The sequence below is a fragment of the Mugil cephalus genome, chromosome 21 (assembly GCF_022458985.1).
Source record: "Mugil cephalus isolate CIBA_MC_2020 chromosome 21, CIBA_Mcephalus_1.1, whole genome shotgun sequence".
Classification (NCBI taxonomy): domain Eukaryota; kingdom Metazoa; phylum Chordata; class Actinopteri; order Mugiliformes; family Mugilidae; genus Mugil; species Mugil cephalus.
In genome coordinates this window covers 17,847,387-17,870,533 of record NC_061790.1, presented here as the reverse complement: position 1 = coordinate 17,870,533, position 23,147 = coordinate 17,847,387, and the positions used below count along the sequence as shown (strand labels likewise).

Sequence of the window (23,147 nt, the reverse complement as noted above, 5' to 3'; positions counted from 1 at the left end):
TCCCTCTCAAGGTGCTCAGGAACTTTTACACCTGCACGATTAAGAGCATCTTGTGTGGGAGCATCAACATCTAGATGGGAAACTACACCAGGCAGGACTTTCTGGCCCTCAAATGGGTGTTCCATTCAGTGGAGCAGATCATCAGAACCCCCCTCCCAAACGTGTAGGACATTTATACAAAATGCTGCAGGTTAAGATCCTGGCACAACCCAGACACCCAGGACACTCTCCCTACTGCCATCAGGCCAGTATTTCCGCTGTATGAGGAAAAATACTGAGAGGCTGAAAAAAGAGTTTGTATCCCCATGCCATTCATCTGCTCAACTCTGAGCCTTAACTGCTAGCCCCCTTTAAGTTTACATTTTAAGCCTACAATTTATATTTTATTGTATTTGACTTTTCTCAATTATGCATCTATACTTATATTCTTATACTGTGTGCTATGTGTAATTATTACTGTTTTTAATGTATTGCTTTTTTTTTTTTTTTTTTACCACTAGCCACAGGTACTAAAATACATTTCTCCATGCATTGTACTATATATAACTGTGCACCTATCTTGTGTTATCTTATCTTACCCTTTGGAGGCTTATGGGAACCGCAAATCAGGAGGAGACCCCGGGGCATAGGCGTCAGGAGTCATTGGATGTGAGGTGAGGTACACAGCAAGACACAAGACACAACAATTGCAATTCTGCAAAAGTGGTCTGTTCTTAAATGTAATTGCCCTGTATGTTTTGTAGACGTAGTCAGGGATTTTGTTGTGCTTGTTTTGTCAGGACTGTACATGAATGTTTTCCATTAGGAATAAATGGTTATGGGTTGTGGTCTATTGATGGTAACAGTGTAAGCTATAGTCTGGATAAACACATAAATGTCCTGGTGATACTGAGATCACAAACTGCAACAATCTCTTTGTAGGGGGCTTATACATAATATCTAGTTAAAACCACATCTTAATGCACAGAGAAAAATGGTGATTTATAAATGTATATATGTGTGTTTTGACGTATTATTTTAATGCATTGCTTTTTCTAGGTGACAGTGACAATTATGTAATGACATATGTGCAGCATATGTAGACCATAACAATGAAACTGTGGTAGTATGTATGATATAGTAATTGAATATTATAATAGAATAATTAAATCAGTTATTTGAGTCATGTTTTTATTATTTCATAACAGTTACATGAGGTACATAAACAGTCAATGCAGATTAGAAAGGATCAACAAATTGATTTAACATTGAATTTGAAAGTTCAAACCAGTTAAACAGTTCAATTAAATCACAAACAATGTTACTCAAAGAATAAAAAGGATGGCAGATAAAAAGAGGCAGCCAGCATGTCAGAAATAATCCCATGACTATCGCCATTCTTTTTTGTGGCTTTTGTCTCCTTCTTACTGGCAACTGATCCTGACTGGGACTGGATGCTAGAAACTTTATTTAGAGAATAGATGTTCTACGATATTGTGGACACTTAACTAAGAAACTAAAAATACTAAAATACAACTAAAAATGAAACAAATACTGTACAGAAGACAGAATGGAACATCTTTGTTAATATTCATTGTAATGCATGTGAACAGTCAGTGCAGATTTGTGTTAGCAAAATCAACTTGAAATATTTTTCCAGAAATTATCATCCTGAAAGCTGATCTAAACCAGCGGTAGAAGAAAGCATAAATAAATGGATTGAACATTGAATTTGAAAGTGCAAACCAGTTAAAAGGCACAAATAAATCAACAACAATGTTACTCAAAGGCCGAAAGGGGTAAGCGATAAAAATAGGCAGCCAGCATATCATAAATAATCCCATGACTATAGCCATTGTTTTGGTTGCCTTTCTCTCCTTCTTACTGGCAACTGGTCCAGACTGAGAGCTTGCATTCTGGAGGCTGGATACTTGTTTCAGTGCAACAAGTAGAATTTTAGAATAGACACAAAACAATATTATTGTTGGGACATAAAATGTTAAAAAACCTAGAATACCAATAAGGGCAAAACACTCTATGTTACAAAAATCATAAGAAGATTCAATTACAAAGTACAAAATTCCAAATAAAACTGAAACAGCCCAGCTCCCCAGGCCCATCATCATGGAAACATGATCGGTTAATTTAGTTTTATATATTAAAGGATGGCACACTGCATAATATCTATCAATCGAAATGCAGCACAAGTTTAGAATGGAAGAGGAACTGATTGTAAAGTCAAAGGTCTTTTGTATTAAGCATTTTAAAGTGTTCCGATACAAGCATGTTGTTAGAGATAATGCCATATTAAAAGGAAACATTAAAGCGCCTATTAGCAGGTCAGCCACTGCTAGGGAGAGGATAAGATAGTTAGTAGGAGTGTGGAGCTGTTTAAAATAAATGATAGAGATTATCACAAGAAGATTGCCACATATTGTCACAGAAGTGATTGAGGAAAGAAAAATATAAATAAACACGCACAATATGTCATTGTTTACTTGACAGAAATTCCAGTTTAAATCTGTCATATTAAAAGACTCCATGAGACCACCCACCTGAAATCTCAACAAACAGTTCGCTCTAGAGACAATAATGAAGAAATAACTGCATTCAAAATAACATTTCTTTCCGTGAGTACAGACAAATGTCAAGTCTGTAAATAACACAGATAAGTCATACATACAAAGAATTCCAGGTCATTCTCACCTCTTACTTATCAGGTCCCTGTACTTGAAGTCCACTGATGAGTGTGCTTGATCTCAGTCACACTGAGCAGGGTCTCTTGACTTTAACACTTTTATAGGGTCCCAGCTCACTACAATATATAATTAAATATTTACTTACCAATAAGCTTTGACAAACTATATGTAATGCTTATATGACATTGCCACAAAAAGATTTGATGATGAATTTGATGATGAATTCAATTGTAAGGGATGTTGATATATAATATAATAATACTGAAACTCATTTTATTTGATGTATGTACAGCAGTACTAAAACAGATTAGGAAAAAACAAATAAGGCACAGTATTACAGTAGTACTCAAACACACACACACACACACACCATGTCACAAATTCTAGACAGATGAAAGCAAGGATATGATGTAGAAGCAAACCATTTAAAATGCTACACAATGTCACAAATTTGAGCTCATATAGAGTAGAGTATAAAACATATGAACACACATGGTAATCAAGAGGTTTTTGTGGTTTAAAAAACAAAACATAAAAGATATAGATAAATCCGAATCATAGTGTCACATTTTAAAATGTGACTTTTAAAAATGTAAAGTCTATGCAGTCACACTGAAAGCAAATGTGACCATTGTGATTTGTAATGGAATTACATTATTAAACATTTGGGTTTAAAATAAGGAGAGCATTGATTTTTATAGCATAGCCTATGACAGAGTCCATGTAGCCGTTGGTGTTACAATCAGCAGTGTCTTTGAATGTCTGCCAGTCGTTGTCTCAAAGCAGTCCTGTAACGCCTTGTCAGCATTTTTGTTCCACTTGTAGATGATCCTGGAAGCCATTTTTTTCTTGCTTTAGTCTCTGTCTCTATGTTGGCAACAGTAGAATAGAACAGTGTTCTGCTTTCCCATGAGCAGGGAAGGGAAGGCTCTTTTGAAATCACACAAAACAATGAAATTTTTCCAGTCTGTTCATGAATCTACGCACAAGAGCCTCTTCAGCCAAGGGGCCTAATGGAGTCCCGTATTGGCTGTATAAAAGTGCACCAGATGTATTGAGATTTTTTTGGAAACTGATGAAGGTAGTTTGGAAGAAACAGGTCATTCCCAAGGCTAGCATAGAGCAGGGGGGATTTTCATTCCAAAAGAGAAGGGCTCAGTAGAGATAAGTCAGTTTAGACCAATCAGTTTGCTTAATGTTGAGGGGAAGGTCTTCTTCAGTGTTGTGGCACAGAGGCTGTCCAGGTACTTGGAGGAAAATGGCTTGACTGATACATTTGTGCAAAAGGGTGGAATCCCCGGCTTTTCTGGATGCTTAGAGCACACCAGGATGATTTGGCACCAAATTCAGTTAGCAAAGCGAGAAAAGAGAGACCTGCATGCTGTATTTCTAGACCTGGCTAATGCATTTGGTTCAGTTCCTCACAATTTGCTACAGGAAGCTTTTGATTTTTTTAGAGTTCCAGGCAGTATCAAAGGCCTAGTGAAAGCATATTTTGCAGATATACAGCTTTGCTTTACCACAGCAGAGTATACTACAGCATGGCAGCAGCTTGAGGTAGGCATCATGGCAGGGTGTACAATCTCTCCACTAGCCTTTACAATGGCAATGGAGGTGATTATTAGGGCCTCGAAATGGGTGGTAAATGGAGAAAAGCTGCATGGAGGGCTTCATCTCCCTCCAATTAGGGCCTATATGGCATTACATGATGACTGTGACGTCAACTGCTCCATGTATTAGCAGACTGCTGGATAAGTTAAACAGCAGCTTGCAGTGGGCTAGGATGAATGTGAAGCAGAGTAAGTCTAGGAGTATCTCAGTTGTTAAAGGAAAGGTAGTAGATAAGAAATTTGTCATAAATGAGGAGGTGATTCCCACAGTGCTAGAGAAGCCAGTGAAGAGTCTGGGAAGGTGGTATGATGTCAGTCTCAGTGATGTAGCATAGTTTGAAGGACTGAGACAAGAAATTATTCAAGGCATTTCAAGCATAGACCGGTCAGGGCTCCCAGGAAAGCTGAGATTATGGTGCATGCAATTTGGGTTATTACCCCGACTAATGTGGCCACTAACAGTGTATGAGGTCCCTCTGACAAAGGTTGAGAAGCTTGAAAGGATGATTAACTCATCAATTAGGAGATGGCTTGGTGTCCCACACTGCTTAAGCAGTGCAGCCTTGTATGGGAAAGGTATACTGGAGCTCCCAGTAACTAGTCTAACAGAGGAGTTTAAGTGTGCAAAGGCTAGACTGGAGATGACTTTTACTCAGTTGAAAGATCCAGTAGTCAGGCGTACAGCCCCCACAGTTAAAACAGGGAGGAAGTGGAACCCGAGAGACGCGGTTCAGGAGGCACAGGCTGCCCTCAGGCTTAAGGATATTATGGGGCATGTGTAGCAAGGGTGTGGAGGCCTGGGACTGTGTGCAGGGAAACCTCTCTGGAGGAAGGCATCCGCAGCGGAAAAGAGGAAGATGGTAGTGGAGGAAATTCATAGGCATAGGAAGCAATGAGATGCACTAAGGCAGTGTCACAGGCTAAGCAAGGACAGTAGGTGAACTGGGAGAGTGTAGAGAAAAGGAAGATGTCGTGGAGAGAGCTGTGGAGCATGGAGGTTAGTAGGATTAGATTTATGATAGGGGCAATTTATGATGTGCTGCCATCTCCCCAAAACATAAACCAGTGGTTAGGGGAGGATGCTGCCTGCCTACTTTGTTATTGTGTACGTATGCTTAGCCACATTTTGACAGGTTGCAGGGTTGGCCTCTCCCAAGGGAGATACCTGGCGTCACAACCAGGTTCTGAAATGCTTAGCAGCTGCAACTGAGGAAAAACGGATTGAAGCAAATTTCTCATCTGTTAGAAAGGAGAATAAGCATATTACGTTTGTTCAGGAAGGAGATAAGGCCAGACCAGCGAGATTCAGGCATAGTGTGGGGCAGCTAAGTGTGGCCAGAGCCTGGGAGCTGAGGACCGATTTAGATGGCGGTTTGAGCATTCCACAACAGATAGCCGTGACCCTCAAAAGACCGGACTTGCTGTTATGGTCTGAGAAGGAAAGGATAGTGTATTTCTGTGGAATTAACTGTCCCATGGGAAGACAGAGTTGAAGAGGCGAATGAGCGCAAGAGAGATGGATACCCAGAGTTGGCATCGGAAGTAACAAGGCTGGAGAAAAGAGGGTTGCTGTAAAGAATATGTCCCTGGCAGCAGAGCGAGAGAGTCAGTGGTTGTGGCTATGGAGGAAGAACACTAACTGGGGAGCATGCTAAAGGTAAGGCTAGCTATGTACTGTCAATAGGTAGCAGTTGTAGTAAGATTAATCTAATCTGTCGGTTGAAGGCACACAGTGGCGTGGTGGCTGCATTGAGGGGGGTGACTCTGATACGCTGGAGCTCACTGTTAAGCCTTCTTGAGGTGTCGTGAGCCTAACTTAACGAAACATCAGTGAAGGGTGGTGCCCATGAGAAAACCCCAATGATGTGCTGCACACTGCCTATTGTTGCTAGTTAGGCTTGTTTGTCTGGCGTTTTCTTGTGTGTAACTTCTGATCTTGGTAGAGGGGAGGAATGTTAGGCTAGGCTAATTGTATCTCATTTGTGACATAGGCAGAAGGTAGAGATGTCTGGTTCGAGTGTAGTCGCATTCCCATCATCTCTATTACCTACTGCTACTGACTAGGTTAGTTACTAGGTGACCACTGGACTTCTTATTCTAGTCCCCGTTATGCTTTCAGTGACTCCGGAGTAGGATGAAAGAATGTTAATTAGGTAGTTCTATATATCTGGATACTCCAGGTCAGGACTATTGTCCCCGCTGACTGTTTTACTGCTCAAAAAAGGACACCTGGGACATGACAAGAGTCTGTGATATGTAATCTGTTGCCTTGTACTGGTCATTTTGTACCTGTTTAAAGTGTAGTAAACTCTGACAGCCTGAAATCAGTGCTGGCGCCATTCATTTTCATCAACTTCCTAAACCTCAACTTCTCATTAGTCTCTTAGAACTGAAGAAGCTACTCGAATGAGTGGTGAAACATCTTCAAGAAATTCTACTACTCCAGTTGCCTTTATTCAACGCCTTTTGGATTTTCATCAGAGATTTCCTGCCAAAATGGCGGCTTCAACAAAAAGTCACGTGACGCCTGAAGCTTTATTGGCAAACTGCAGGGGGTCTAGCAGGGGTCCAGTGATGTTCTTCAGGTGGGCCAACACCAGTTGCTCAAAGGATTTCATGACCACAGACGTCAGGGTGACTGGACTGTAGTCATTTAATCCCGTGACGGGTACCTCCAACTCTCCCACTCCGCAGTAGCCCACGTTCTAGTGTTTATCAACCAGCTTCTACAGCCTGTTTTGGCCCCTCTCAAGTTTAACATTTAAACTCTTGCTTTCCAGTTGTGGACCTGTTGTTTGATTAGGTGAGCATTGCACTGTTCTGGTCCAGTTTTGTTTTTACCCTGAACTCCTGAGTCCTGTGTTTGTGTCCTTGTCCTAGGTTTTTGAGTTCTCAACCTAAGACTGTGCATAGGGTTAGGGTCTTTGTTGTGTACTGATGCACTGAAGAAAGAAGCGACCACTACTGACAAGTCTTCTTTTGCATTTAAAAAGGTTTATTAAAAGTAAGAACAGTGTCAAAAAAAATCTTGCAGAATCTGAGGGAACTTTAGAAGCCAACTGCAGAATTCCTTTCTGTTCAGCTCCAGCATTCTCCTTGTATAGACAAAAAGACTTTGACACCTACCAGCTGATAATTTAACAACTGGTACTTTAACACCCAACGAATGGTCAATAACCTTTAACCTAACACCTTTAGACGAACGCTGAAGGAGGAAAATATATTACATCCTTAAACACATAACTCCTGTGCAAGTCTGGAGCAGCTTAACTAATCATCTTATCATAAATAATCATGTTAACATAAATAAATAAATATATTCGATTGAGAATTTTCACAAACTCAGGTGACATAAATGTGTATATTGTACATTGTTCACGCCACACCTGCCAACAGATACCTGCTGAAACTTAATAGTATATAGTACATTATTGTAATATTGGCCGCTATCATATTGCTACACCTGTACATATTATTGTGGGCAATACAGTTCTTACCACTATTATATACAAGTACTTTCAATAAGAAACGAGTAATCAGTGGCTATTTTGGCTTGGAAATTCTGGAAGAAAATCTTAGAATGCAATCCAGAAATATCATAATCAATGCCTTCACAAAAAAACAAACAAAAACAAAATAACAGTAGCAAGTGAGAGAGGGATTGACCGCACCGGAAAACAAACAGGTGACGACAAAATTGCACCTGACGACAAAATAAATGCCAATTTGACGACACATGTAATCATATCAATAGCACCACCACAGCAGTGTTCAAGATCTCACTGTATCAAAAACACAAGATCGAAACTGTAACATTGCAACAATAAAAACACAACATATAAACTACATTATCAATTCCATTTAGATTATTTAGATCAGGCACAATAAAGTATCCTGACACAACTACAAGACAAAAAGTGTCTACGGCACTGACTGCGGACATTTCATTGGCGACAAAGTGTATTCTACTTATTAAGTTATGCACAACAACATGTTTGACACAGGAAAACTTATAAAAGCTCCTCTCCACAGCAGTGCCCTCTGGTGGGGCCGGCACCTAATGCAAAGACGCCATTGCTGTCTACCTATCTTTCTTTCCCTACATGAATACATCTTCTAGACTTAATGGAGTACATTCACGCACACCACACACAGGCTCACACAAGTGCAGGCTGTTCAATCAGTTTCAGTGTTTAATGTTTATTGCTATGTTCTTGGATGTAGTGTATGGGCTGTGGTCTGATTAATGGTGACAGTGTAACCTATAATCTCATTAACACACAAAGGTCCCACTGATACTGTGATCTCACATTGCAACAATGTCTTTGTAAGGGGTTTATACAAAATAGCCAGTTAAAACATATTTACTGAGAGAACAGTAACAATTTACCCAGAGAACAGTAACAATAATTTATTGATAACTCATGAAGGTCTGTAAGTGTTTTGACTGATTATTTTAACTCATTCTTCTTGTAGGTGACAGTGACAGTTACTGTATGTGACAACACAAAAGCACAGTTGTAAATACCTAAACCTTCTGTGTATGTACAAGAGTTACATGATGTGAAGAATATGTAGACCATAATATTGTAAATGTGGCATGGCATATGATATAATTATAATATTATTATTATTTTATTCATAACAGTTACATTAGGTACATGAACATAAGATGCAGAATTATGTTATCAAAATCACTTAAAAATGTATTTCAAGAAATCATGAAAGCTAATCTAAACGAGCAGTAGAAGAAAGCATCAATAAATGGATTTAACATTGAATTTGAAAGTTCAAACCAGTTAAACAGTTAAATTACAAACAATGTTACTCAAAGAACAAAAACGATGGCAGATAAAATGAGGCAGCCAGCATGTCAGAAATAAAACTTGTAAACTTGTTTTAGAGAATAGATTTTTTACGATATTGTGGACACTCGGCTATAACTGATTAGACACACAAACAGTCCATGAGATAAATAATAATGAAACAAATAATAGTCCATCTGTGAAACAAATACTATACAGAAGATAGAATGGAACATCTTTGTTAATTTTGTTAATAGTTATAGTAATATTTATGGACATGAACAGTCAGTGCAGCTTTGTGTTAACATAATCGCCTCGAAATATTTTTCTAGAAATCATCATCCTGAAAGCTGACCTAAACCAGTGGTAGAAGAAAGCATAAATAAACGGATTTAACATTGAATTTGAAAGTGCAAACCAGTTAAAGGGTTCAATTAAATCAATAACAATGTTACTCAAAGTATAAAAGGGGTAAGAGATAAAAATAGGCAGCCAGCATATCAAAAATAATCCCATGACTATAGCCATTGTTTTCGTTGCCTTTCTCTCCTTCTTACTGCCAACCGGTCCAGACTGAGAGGTTGCATTCTGGAGGCTGGATACTTGTTTCAGTGCAACAAGTAGAATTTTAGAGTAGACACAGAGCAGTATTATTGCTGGGACATAAAATGCTAAAATGGATACAATACCACTCATGAAAAAACACCCTATTCTACATAAATCGTAATAATAATCCATTAAAAATATACATATTCCAAATAAAACTGAAACAGCCCAGCTCCCCAGGCCCATCATCGTGGAAACATGATCAGTTAATTTAGTTTTATATATTAAAGGATGGCACACTGCATAATATCTATCAATCGAAATACAGCACAAGTTTAGAATGGAAGACGAACTGACTATAAAGTCAAAGGCCTTTTGTATTAAGCATTTTAAAGTGCTCTGATACATACACGTTTTTACAGAAAATGCCATATTAAAAGGAAAGATTAAAGCTCCTATTAGCAGGTCAGCCACTGCTAGGGAGAGGATAAGGTAGTTAGTAGGAGTGTGGAGCTGTTTAAAATAAATGATAGAGATTATCACAAGAAGATTTCCACATACTGTCACTGCAGTCAAAAAGGAAATAGAAATATAGAGTAACGCACATAATATGTTATTTTTGGCTGGACAGAAGTTCCAGTTTAAGTCTGTCATGTTAAAAGACTCCATGAGGCCACCCACCTGAAATCTCAACAAACAGTTCAGTTTTCCATAAACAGACAACAATGAACTAATAAGTGTACTGAACGTAACATTTCTTTCTGTGAGAAAAAACCCATGTCTGCATTGTAAATGACACACGTAAGACACACATGCAAAGAATTTCAGGTCTTACTCATCAGGTCCCTGTGTTGGAGGTCCCCGTGTTGATGAGTGTGCTCGGTCTCAGTCACACTGAGCACATTGCCTGGACTTGACTGTCACTTTTATAGGTTTTCAGCTCATTACAATGTGTAATTAATTATTTTTTTCTTATTAATATTATTAATAATATATCTAATTATATCTAATTATTTGTGTATAATTATTATTTTTTGTAAGGGACCATGTATGAAACTAAACAGGAATATTGAACAGTTTTAATGTCACTTGTGGGGCTCTCGTTTCCAGTATTTAGACCTTCTAAGGTTTATTTATGTACACACATAAATATTTCTAGTGTCTACATCTTAGCAGGGCTGACGTTACTATCTGGAGACACTAATGCTTTCCAGTAGCTAACTGAGTAATAAAGGAGGGTTAGGGGATATTTAACACTTCAAACGTATATTAACAATAAGACTTTTTTTATTATTCTTATTTAAAAAATACCCCGTGAACATGCTTTGTATTTGGCCAAGGAAACAAAGCGAGGTTAACGTGACCTTTGCTGAATACTTGGGGTCGTTGTCTAGCTGTAAAACACATCTCCTCTCAAATTATAGTTCTCTCGTAGACTGAGGTAGATTATCATCCAGGTTCTGACGATATTTTTCTGCAATCACATCACATCCCCAGAGCATTTTTGTCTCATCAGACCAAAGAACCTTCTTCCAGTTGACCTTAGAGTCTCCCATATGCCTTATCCAGGTGAATTTTCATATTAGCTTTTTTTTTTTCAACAGTGACTATCAATTCTTTACAATTACTTAAAAATTCAGCATCTTGTGTCAAGAGACCAGAAAGAGAGAGCATATTACACCAGTTTTAAGATCGCTGCATTGGCTCCACGTGTGTTTCAGGATTGATTTTAAGGCTCTTTTATTGATATTTAAATGTCTTAATGGTCTTGGTCAGACCCTTGCAGCCCTGAGGTCCCCTTGTACCAGCCTTTTAGTGGTTCCTAGAGTTAGGACAAAGAAGCATGGTGAAGCATGGTGAGAACAACCTGCCAGAGGACCTGATGGCTGCACAGAGCATTGATATTTTTAAAAAGAGAATCAAGATCCACCTTTTTAGCTTAGCTTTTAGTCAGTCTTAAATTTTAGCTTGATTTGCTGGATTAACACAGTATTTATTTGCTTATTTGTGTATTTATTGGTCTATCCAGCCTATATATTTTTAGAACCACTGCAAATACTTTATTTTATTTTATTTTTGTTTTTAATCTTTTACCCCACCTCTGGTGTTTCCTTACCAGGGTCCGTTTGCTCTGGGAGCTGTGATCTTCCGTGGCTCTAGTGATGTCCATGTTACTCATTTTATTAGTGGTCTTTCTATCCCTCCGCTCCTGTGTTTAGACTAATAAAGAACCCGGCCACCAGTTGTTGTATGTGTAGTCTCTCTCATCTGAAGCTTATAAGTACTTCAGAGTGATCGTAGGTCTTGGTTGCCTTGATAGCACTTAAAACATTTTAATTTCTTACAGTAGTCTACTCAGGCTTCATATAGAAAGATTGGATCTTATGCCTTTTGGTCAAATATTCACCCATGAGCACAAATTCAATACCTGTCGAGACTTTGTATGTTTGTATAGACATGATGTGTTTAACAGGTTTTCCCCTAAGAGAATTCAAATCCCCCCCCCATTATTATTACTGTCATTACTGTTGATGCTTTCTGTGTGTGACAATTCAAACCCACCCCATTATTATTACTATTATTACTGTTGATGCTTTCTATGTGCCACACACGCTTGATCTTTAAACTTTACATGGTTGGATGCTGTCATGAACTAGCACTTCTTTGCAAATAACACGTTTACATGCATGTGAAAAAAACGAATCATTGCCTTAATCCAACTCTAACTGGAAAATGTAAGTGCACATAAAAGCATTACTCCAACTTCAATCGGAGTTGTTCATATCCAACTAAGACAGATAATGTATTGGAAATCGATTTACGCTGGCTTGTACACACCTTAATCGGAGTTAAACTAGACAATGCATGTGTGCATACTCCACAACCGCTGCACATATGACCCCAGAACAAAAACATCCGGAAAGGGACCTTATTAACCCGCTCAAAATACACATATAGAAGGACATTTGATTTTCGTTGCATGTAAAGTGGACCGCATTCAGAAAGTAGAATTTTGAGCATACCTCGATAAAGCTGTGCATGCATCGTCAGGACCAATAACTGAAAAGCTAAACTTTAAATAATCAGGGTCATACTTCCTCCATTTTCTCCTCACCAGATGTTTACACTTTTTTTTTTTCAGGTTAATTTTTTCTCAGTGCCTCACCTGACGTCCTCTGACACCCCCCAGGGGTGGCGCACCTCACACTTTTGAAAAACGGTGCTGTATAGAAAAAGTGGGAAGCAAAGAGGGGAGGTGAAACTGGTGAAAATGTATGTATATGTATATACACACAACTAATGCAACAATCTACACACACAATACAGTGTTCCACATTTTTTAGCAAACTCCTCTGTACCTTTTATGTGCTGGTAAAGTACTGCCGATTCATGCAAAAAGTCAGCAGTCACTGAATCACATAAACCTCTCCTGCCATAATGCCAGAGATACCCCAAAAGCTCTCATTCACAAAAAGATAACTCTGCGATGAACTACATGTAAATATGAATTCTGGTGAAAAGAAGAACATCATACCCCCAGGCTGCAAAATTCTACAAACAAGACATGGGATATCTCATTAAAAGAAACACTTACACACACAAAAGTTCATTTATTAGTTGTTTTTAACAGATTCTTCAAATAATACATGAATACTTTTACAAAATATTGCCTGTACAGTCAGTATAATGAGCCTATAAACTTTATTTTGGGTGTAGAATAGTATATCTTTATTTGTATGTTAGTATTTCAGCAATTAATCTTCAAATCAATTTTGTATCAGCTAAATTACTATGAAATATTTTTCCAGAAATTATCATCCTGAAAGCTGATCTGAACCAGCTGTAGAAGAAGGCATAAATTAATGGATTCAACATTGAATTTGACAGAGTGAGCCAGTTTAGTGTTTCAATCACAGGAACTGATGGAGGATTATCAGCTAAAGGCTGAAAAACAACACAAATAAAGTAGGGAGTTAAACATAAAAGAAAAACTCCCATAACAATAGCCAGAGTTTTGGTGGCCTTTTTCTCCATCTTACTGACAATAGCTCCTGACTTTGTGCTCCGACAAGTTGTGTTCTGTATACTCTTTACTTGTTTCTGTGCAACTAGGAAAATCTTTAGGTAAATACAGAGCATTATGATCGCCGGAAGGTAAAATGAAAAAACTGGTCCGATAGTGTTTGCCACTACAACATCAACGGAGCACATTTCCTCACATGTACCTTGGCTGAAACCTGCAATTATGATCCCAATTCCAATTAGAACGGAAACACCCCAGCACAATAGGATCACGATTAAAGTAACGCGAGTATTGATTTTAGTTCTGTATGTCAAAGGCTGACACACAGCGTAGTATCTGTCAATGGAAATGCAGCACAGGTTCAGAATGGAAGATGTGCAAAGCGACACATCGAAGCTGTCCCGTATTTTGCAAAACAGATTTTCATGATAGATACATGAGGTCACAGTGAATGCCATGCTGAAAGGGAAAACTAAAACCCCTACAAGCAGATCAGCCATGGCTAGAGAGAGGATAAGGTAGTTAGTAGGAGTGTGCAACTGTTTGAAGTATATGATGGAGATCATTACAAGAAGGTTTCCACATATTGTGACAAGAGATAATGAGCCAAGGAAAACATATAATAATACACATACAATGGAAGGGTTGCTTGTAAATATGAAAGTTAAATTATATGATTCATAGCAGGGATGTATGTCATCAGCAATGTAATTCCTGCTGCTAACATTCAGCTCTGGATCCATGCTGGCGATTCCTGTAATATCACTCTATAATGCAAAGAAAGTTTTCAATATGTGCAGCATGTACAATATGCACATCAGAACTACACAGATATGTACATTTTAGATTAAAATGTTTTCAGACATTCATCTCTCCTCTTTTCTAACTCACCTTATAATACATCTGCACAGTCCATGCAAGGGGAATGATGTGTAGGTACTGCAGCAATGTATTGAACATCAGACTTTGGTATTTAAAAACCCCTACCTTATGCATGCAATTAACACAAGGATTGGTCATCCAATCAGATGTGGGTACCCAACCAATGTCCTGTTTGCATCACATACAAAATTACAAAATGATGAGTAATGACATTCATGTGTGTTTGTGTTTTTTCTTACAGTTACTGTACTGTGAGTTCTGTGTGTTTTGAGTTTTGAATTCTAGTGTCATATAAAGAACACTGTAACAAAGAGTAGGTTTATACACGACTAATGCAAAGGAGAAAGGTCTCGTCTTCTTCTGCTTACCCGGCAAAATCCCTCAAACATGTCCCGGGGTGACCCCCGAGGCCTCCTGCCGGTGGGACATGCCCCAGAACACCTCTAAACAGAGGCGTCCGGGAGGCATCCTCACCAGATGCCCCAACCACCTCAACTGACTCCTCTTGAAGTGGAGGAGCAGCGGTTCTGAGCTCCTTCTCTGAGCTCCTAGCTCCTAACCCAGCTCCTAACCCTGTCTCTAACGCTGAGCCTGGCCAACCTGCAGAGGAAACTATTTCAGCCGATTGTATCCACAATCTTGTTCTTTCGGTCATTAACCAAAGTTCATGACCATAGGTGAGTGTTGGAACACAGATCAGCTTCACCTCACATTTTAGCTCTCTCTTTACCATGACAGACCAATTAAGCTCTGATCCGTCTCGTTGTTGTGGGCAATCCACCCTTTTCTGACTGAGGACCATGGCTTCAGATCTGGAGATCTTCATCCCGGCTCCTTCTCACTCAGCTATGAACCGCCCCAGCAAGAGCCGTAGGTTGTAATTCGATGAAGCTAGGACGACATCATCATCCCCAAAAGCAGGGGGGAGATCCTTCGATCACCAAACTCGACACCCTCCACCACCCGGCTGCACCTAGAAATTCTGTCCATAAAAGTTATGAACAGAACTGGAGACAAAGGGCAGCCCTGGCGGAATCCAACCCTCACCGCAGTGTCTGACTTACAGCTGGCTACATGGACCGAACTTGCACTCCTTTGGTACAGGGACTGAATGGCCTTAGCAAGGGGCCATCCACCCCATACTCCCAGAGCATTCCCCACAGGATGCCCCTGGGGACATGGTCATAGGCCTTCTTCAAATCCACAAAACATGTGGACCGGTTGGGCAAACTCCCATTTCCCCTCCAGCAAAGAGCTGGTCCATGGTTCCACCCAGCACCTTGGCATAGAGTTTCCTAGGGAGGCTGAGGGGTGTGATCCCCCTATAGTTGGAACACACCCTCTGGTCCCATTTCTTAAAGATGGGAACCATGCAATGCAGTGTTGCAGAAGCATGTCAACCAGGACAGCCCTACAACACCCAGAGCCTTAAGATACCCAGGGCAGAGTTGTTAGCTACCTTAGCGACTTCTGCCCAGAGATTGGACAGCCCAACCCCAGGCCCTGTGGCTCTGCTTCTTCTAAGGAATACATGTTGGTGGGATTGAGGAGCTCCTCAAAGTATTCCTTCCACTGGTGGACAATAGCCCCGAGTGTTGCTGCTTGCTTCACTGAACTCCTCCCTCGCCCGAGTTTTTGCCTCAGTGACTGTCCTCGCCGTAGACCACTTAGCCATCCGGTACCGGTCAGCTGCTTCCAGAGACCCACACACCAACCATGCCTTGTAGGCCTCCTTCTTCATTGTAATGGCTACCGCGACCATTACTAGCGACGTTGCAACCACAACTCACAGCAGCCACCTTTACAATGGCAGAGCGGAACATGGCACATTCAGATTCCCCACCACCCCCGGGGCGTGGTTGAAGTTCTGTCAGAGGTGGGAGTTAAAGACCATCTTGACAGGTTCTTCCGCTGGGCGTTCCTAGCAGACCCTCACTTTTGGTTTGGGCCTACCACGTCTGTGTGGTGTCTTCCCCTGCCATCGGATCTAACTCACCACCGGGTGATTATCACCCAAGTGTCCAGTACATACAATCGCAGGTCAGATGATGATCATCGACCTGCAACCTAGGCTGTCATGGTGCCAAGAGCAGCAATGAATAACCTTATGTTCAACCATGGTATTATGGACTCGCACAGAAGTCCAATAACTGAACACCACTCGGGTTCAGATCCTAGGGACTCCAAAACAGGGTGGGTACTCTGAACAGCTGTTTGACACATAAGTGCAAAGAACAATCCTGACCACCCAGGCCTGGCTCCAAAGTGGGGCTCAGTGGCCCCCCGAGCCAAGTACACTGTCTCCTGTTTCTTCTTATCATTCAGGGTCTTCTGAACCTTTCTTTCTCTGACCCTTCGCCTAGGACTAATCTGCCTTGGGAGACCCTATCAGGGGCAAAATGCCCCGGACAGCATAGCCTCTAGGGTCATTAGGGCACTGAAACTCTTACACCAGGATAATGTGACGGTTCAAGGAGGAGGAGAGGCAAAGTGGAAAGGTTAAAAATGATAATAAAGAGTTCTGGAAGGGTGTTTGAATATAATTTGGCTTTAAAGTGGCAATCTAACATCATGTTAACATAAGTTACCTAGGATACATTTGTGTGTTCTGAGACAATGTGGCTGAAATGGAATCTAGCATTATGAAACAGGCTATCCAGTCCAATCCAACTTTATTTCTAAAGCACTGTACAGTGCTGTACAGAAGAAATAAATAGAAGATATATATATAAAAAACAACATAAAACATCACTAAAAAGATAAGCCACAGGGCTTTAAGAAGTGGCATAAAAACAGACAGAAGTGGATCATTCCACAGTTGTGTGGTCACAATTGCAAAGGCATGGTCCACTCAAAGCTTCTGTTTGGTCTTTGGTTCATTCAGAAGCAGCTGATCAGCTGACATGGGAGAACGGGTGGGTGTATGAAGGTGTTACAGTTCAGCAGGTTAGGGCGGAGCGAGATTTAAAAGCAAATAAAAGAATTTTAAAATGGATCCTAAAACATACAGGCAGATGGTGGACTGAGGCAAAATCAGGGATAGTGTTCGTATTTACGTCTGCCAGTTAAAAAAAGGCGCAGCTGTGAGGATGTACAGTTTGCATTTGTGTTTTTTCCTTTTCCCCTGTCAGTCTTAGGTGGGAGGCCAACATGAACTAAGCAGACCCAGTGAGCTGCGCACTGGCCTCAACCAACATGATCAAATAATCAGTGTTGTACGGAGTCGTCTCAGCAGCTGGCTGAATGGCCGTTCCTAATCTCAGCCCGTCCGAGCCTTACTTTTCACGGTGAGCTGGACAAATGCTGTGGTTTTTTGCTTCAGTGTGATTTGGTTTTTCAGCAAAGAGCCCAGACCTTCGCTCATGATGTTGCTAAGATCAGTTATGTGATAGGAATTCTCTGGGGTAGGTGCTAGCATGGGGTGAGGCAATAAACTCCAGTCGCTCCTTGAGTTCACTCCCATTTAAAGACTTTGTGGAAAATTTTAAGTCTGTTTGATCACCCCAGTTTTGCTGGCTCCGCCTCCAGCCATTTACTTGGACTGCGGAATGGGCCTTGGTCAGAGATGGACTATTCTGTAGAGTTTTGGACGCAGGTTGGAGTGAGGGGGCTCTGCTCCCTAACTTAACCCACCCTCGGATCTCCAGTCCCTGGTTACCTTATCATTTGCATGGATCACCGGTTCCGAGAGCGACGGCAGGAACGCTCCCGGCACGCTAAACCCACATCCAATCATGTTGCGCCGCCAGGAATCACACCTCCTGGATTCACCCTTCCTAGCCAGCCTGCACAACATGCCCGTCCTGCGGAGGGGAAGAGCATGCAGCTGGACAGCAGGATCTGGGGGAATGAGTAACTCTACTGTGGCAAAGCTGGTCATTTTGTCTCCCTCTGTTCTGCACAGCCAAAAGACAGGGCTCATCAGTGAGATTGGGGGCACTGGTGAGCCAAAAGGCATAATCTAAGCCTTCCTCCAAGACTTGTTTTCGGGTGTCGGCATTAGTGTGTTGGGAGGGGTTATACTCCCCCTTCTAGCTCATGGACTCGAGGGCTGAGACCAATTTGCTGGACTATAGGGTGGCGATGCAAGCAGGAATCCTGCTGGCGCAGCTTGAAAAACTAATACTAGCCTACACCTTGCTGGCACAGGTAACACACAAGACACCACCTCTGACCATGATTATTCTGGCAACCATTGTGAAACCTAGCTTGAGCATGATTTCTTCACCACGCACACCTTCACAACTTCAAAACCTAGACTGGACAGTCGGTAAAATCTTGGGCTGGAGTACATACTGTCATGCTATTTGCTTGCTGTCTAAACAGCTTTTTTTTTTTTTTTTTTTAAACCCTTTATTTATAGATCATTTTCATCCTTTGGTACAGGAAGATGAACATTGAACAATTACCCATATCCAAGGTCCGAGGGTGATCAGTAAATCCAAAAGACAAAGTATCATTCCCAGTACATGCATACAGTCTTGCTCATTATCCAAATAGGCTTGCCATTTCTGCCATTGTTTTTCCCCTAGATCTTTTGGAGTCTGACTGAGTAAGTCATTTGCTCTAATACATTTGGTTGTTTTACAATATTAACAAAAGAATATGTAGTGGGGGCATTTTTCTGGAGCCAGCATTTTGTGATGGCCTTTTTGTTTGCAGCCAGCAAGACCGTAAGTAGGTACACATCAGCTCTATTCAATCCATCTGGCATATTCCCAAGATAGAGAGGTGTGAATGATACATTCATATTAACAGTCTAAACAGCTTTGTATTTGTTTATTTAGATGATATCCTCCTCGACTGCACAGGTGGAGGAGTGGCCTGTTCCCAACACCCGGAAGGAATTATAAAATTTTTTGAGTTTCGCTAACTTCTACTAGTGCCGTGTGCTCCAGCTGCCATCAGCCCCAGACTAAGTTTTTCCTTTGTCTTATTTTTCTCAATAAACACATTAAACTGTCCTGTGTGTCTGTGTCTGCACTCTGGGTCCGGCTCTTGGCATTCGCCTCCCTAACAGCAATGGCATTCTGTACCATCTGGAGATGGGAAATGGAGGCTCAACTAAGCCCCACATACAGTGCATTACAGTTGTTCAGGTCTTGAAGAACCCGGGCAACAGCTGTATGTATAGTCTCTCTCACCTGAAGTTTAACTGCTTCAGAGTGGTCATAGGTGTCTTGGTGGCCTCCCTCACCAGTCTTGTTATTTCCCAGGGACTTAGTTTGTGAGGGCAGCACAGGTGTCACCAGCAGTGAGGTGGTACAAGGGATCAGCTAGGGTGGAGCATCCTCTCACATACTGCCTGTAATATCCCATAAATCTCAAGATTTACAAGCAAATGGATGATGACGGAAATATAATATAGGAAAGATTAATGTATTGCTCACCCACAATGTCAGGAAACCACAGATGGTAACCACCACGCTCACATCACCAAGCCATTGCAAGCCTGTCATACTTTCTCATTTGAAGTTACTGATGCAATTTTACAATGTAACGTGTGAATCCAAGTTGTCCCTTCATTCACTTGCAGGGTTGTTAGTGTGGTCAGTGGGACCTGATATGGACCTTCTGTCAGTGCTGCCTCTCCAGATGTCTTTTAAAAATACAGTGTCCTGGTTGGATTAAATATGTTTCTTCACTTGATTTCCGGGCTTTATAGCAGCAGCACAGGCTTCATTTGACCAGCACTTGAAACATTTTAATTTCTTACAGTAATCTACTCTGGCTCTATATACAAAAATTGGACCTTGGGCCTATAGGTCAAATAATCACCCATTAGCACAAATCCACTACCTGTCAAGACTTTGTGTAGAAATAAGGCCATAGAAGAGTATTTTTACTGCTCAAATACTTAAACACAGAGGAGGAAATCCCCCATCCACGTGGAGGTTAGAAACTGTCTGTAGGTGAAGTGGGCCCAGTCTAACCACGCAGGTTGCTGTATTAGGCTGTTTGGTTTAGAAATTATCTTAAAAAGGAAGAACATTAAACAGAAATATCCATATATAGATAACACCAAAAGTCTAGCTGACCCACAGGCTCACTCTTCTGAGAGCGTACAAAACCAAACATGAAATGATTACACTTAAATAAACAAAGAAAAGTGGGAAGGGAAGCGAACTGAACCCTTTATTTTTGTAAGTAATGTTCGGTCTATACTACATGCTGTGGCCCTTGAGCCAAATCATAACAGTGTTAGTATTTAGTGTTGCAATTGTAAAGGGAGCAATCAAATGTCTTCAGGCTTGTACAAGGCTGCCCTGAGTCCAACAATCCACACAACACAGTACAGTAACGCGAGTATTGACAGTACTACTCACTGCCTATAACTCAGTCCCCATTCTTGCTGATATCTCATTAAAGTGTCTCATTAAAGCAAACGCTTACATGCACAAAAGTTAATTTATTAGTTGTCTTTAACAGATTCTTCACATAACATATGAATACTATTACAAAATAGTGTCTGTAAAGTCAGTATAGTGAGCCTATAAACTTGATTTGATGATCTTGATTTGCATGTTAGTATTTTAGCAATAAATGTTCAAATCAATTTTGTATCAGCTAAATTACTATGAAATATTTTTCCAGAAATTATCATCCTGAAAGCTGATCTGAACCAGCTGTAGAAGAAGGCATAAATTAATGGATTCAACATTGAATTTGACAGTGCAAGCCAGTTTAGTGTTTCAATCACAGGAACTGATGGAGGATTATCAGCTAAAGGCTGAAAAACAACACAAATAAAGTAGGGAGTTAAACATAAAAGAAAAACTCCCATAACAATAGCCAGAGTTTTGGTGGCCTTTCTCTCCATCTTACTGACAATAGCTCCTGACTTTGTGCTCCGACAAGTTGTGTTCTGTATACTCTTTACTTGTTTCTGTGCAACTAGGAAAATCTTTAGGTAAATACAGAGCATTATGATCGCCGGAAGGTAAAATGAAAAAACTGGTCCGATAGTGTTTGCCACTACAACATCAACGGAGCACATTTCCTCACATGTACCTTGGCTGAAACCTGCAATTATGATCCCAATTCCGATTAGAACGGAAACACCCCAGCACAAGAGGATCACGATTAAAGTAACGCGAGTATTGATTTTAGTTCTGTATGTCAAAGGCTGACACACAGCGTAGTATCTGTCAATGGAAATGCAGCACAGGTTCAGAATAGAAGATGTGCAAAGCGACACATCGAAGCTGTCCCGTATTTTGCAGATAAGATTTTCATGATACAGACATGAGGTCACAGTGAATGCCATGCTGAAAGGGAAAACTAAAACCCCTACAAGCAGATCAGCCACGGCTAGAGAGAGGATAAGGTAGTTAGTAGGAGTGTGCAACTGTTTGAAGTATATGATGGAGATCATTACAAGAAGGTTTCCACATATTGTGACAAGACATAATGAGCCAAGGAAAACATATAATAAAACGCATACAATGGAAGGGTTGCTTGTAAATATGAAAGTTAAATTATATGATTCATAGCAGGGATGTATGTCATCAACAATGTAATTCCTGCTGCTGACATTCAGCTCTGGATCCATGCTGGCGATTCCTGTAATATCACTCTATAATGCAAAGAAAGTGTTCAATATGTTCAGGATGTATGATATGCACATCAGAACTACACAAATATGTACATTTTAGATTAAAATGTTTTCAGAAATTCAACTCTCCTCTTTTTTAACTCACCTTATAATACATCTGCACAGTCCATGCAAAGGGAATGATGTGTAGGTACTGCAGCAATGTATTGAACATCAGACTTTGGTATTTAAAAACCCCTACCTTATGCATGCAATTAACACAAGGATTGGTCATCCAATCAGATGTGGGTAGCCAACCAATGTCCTGTTTGCACAAAATTACACAATGACAAGTAGTGACGTGCATATGTGTGTTTGTGTGTGTTTAGTTAGTGCTTTGTCTCTTTTGAATTTTAGTCTCATATAAAGTAAATTGTAACAACGTAGGTTTAGAAATGACTAATGCAAAGGGGAAAAGTTAAAAATAATAACAAAGAGTTTTGGAAGAGAGTTTAAATATAATTTGGCTTTAGAGGGGCAATCTCACGTCGTGTTAACATAAGTTACCTAGGATATATTCGTGTGTCCTGAGACAATGTGGCTAAAATGGAACATAGCATTATGAAACAGGCTATCCCAGCCAATCCAACTTTATTTCTAAAGCACTTTAAAAATCACTAAAGTGCTCTATATAAGAATTAAATACAAGATGTAATTAAGAAAAAAAAACATCAGTAAAAAGATGACATCAGTTACAGAAGTGATGGGTTTTAAGGAGTGGCATAGTGGCATACAGTGTATTACAGTCAATTACAGTCAAAGACAGACTCCACATTGCTCCTTTTGAATCCGAATTTTGACTAGTGGATGCACTCTCCAATTTGGAACAGCAGTTCTCCTCCTAGACTCATAAACTTCCATTGCTACGCAGATGATACCCAGCTATATTTATCCATGAAACCAGATGAAACTAATCAGCTGGTTAAACTCCAATCATGCCTTAAAGACATAAAGGCTTGGATGACCTGTAATTTTCTACTTTTAAACTCAGACAAAACCGAAGTTATC

General features: G+C 40.4%; 4 protein-coding genes across 4 annotated transcripts; all 4 read right to left on the bottom strand.

Moving 5' to 3' along the window:
* Nucleotides 1-1,327: 1,327 nt before the first annotated feature.
* On the bottom strand, nt 1,328-6,906 carry LOC124999478 (trace amine-associated receptor 1-like). The gene is made up of 3 exons (XM_047574392.1): nt 6,809-6,906; nt 2,508-2,534; nt 1,328-2,415 (listed from the first exon to the last, which is right to left on the bottom strand). The coding sequence occupies exons 1-3, from the start codon at nt 6,904-6,906 to the stop codon at nt 1,593-1,595; spliced, it is 948 nt and encodes a 315-aa protein (XP_047430348.1). The 3' UTR covers nt 1,328-1,592.
* A 1,625-nt stretch (nt 6,907-8,531) lies between these two features.
* LOC124999229 (trace amine-associated receptor 1-like) lies at nt 8,532-10,453 on the bottom strand. The gene has a single exon (XM_047574046.1). The coding sequence runs from the start codon at nt 10,306-10,308 to the stop codon at nt 9,379-9,381; it is 930 nt and encodes a 309-aa protein (XP_047430002.1). The 5' UTR covers nt 10,309-10,453; the 3' UTR covers nt 8,532-9,378.
* A 2,948-nt stretch (nt 10,454-13,401) lies between these two features.
* On the bottom strand, nt 13,402-14,406 carry LOC124999477 (trace amine-associated receptor 1-like). The gene is made up of 2 exons (XM_047574390.1): nt 14,076-14,406; nt 13,402-14,003 (listed from the first exon to the last, which is right to left on the bottom strand). Exons 1-2 carry the CDS (start codon nt 14,404-14,406, stop codon nt 13,402-13,404), a joined length of 933 nt encoding a protein of 310 aa, XP_047430346.1.
* Nucleotides 14,407-21,092: 6,686 nt separating this feature from the next.
* LOC124999258 (trace amine-associated receptor 1-like) lies at nt 21,093-22,097 on the bottom strand. The gene has a single exon (XM_047574074.1). It carries the CDS (start codon nt 22,095-22,097, stop codon nt 21,093-21,095), a length of 1,005 nt encoding a protein of 334 aa, XP_047430030.1.
* Nucleotides 22,098-23,147: the final 1,050 nt, after the last annotated feature.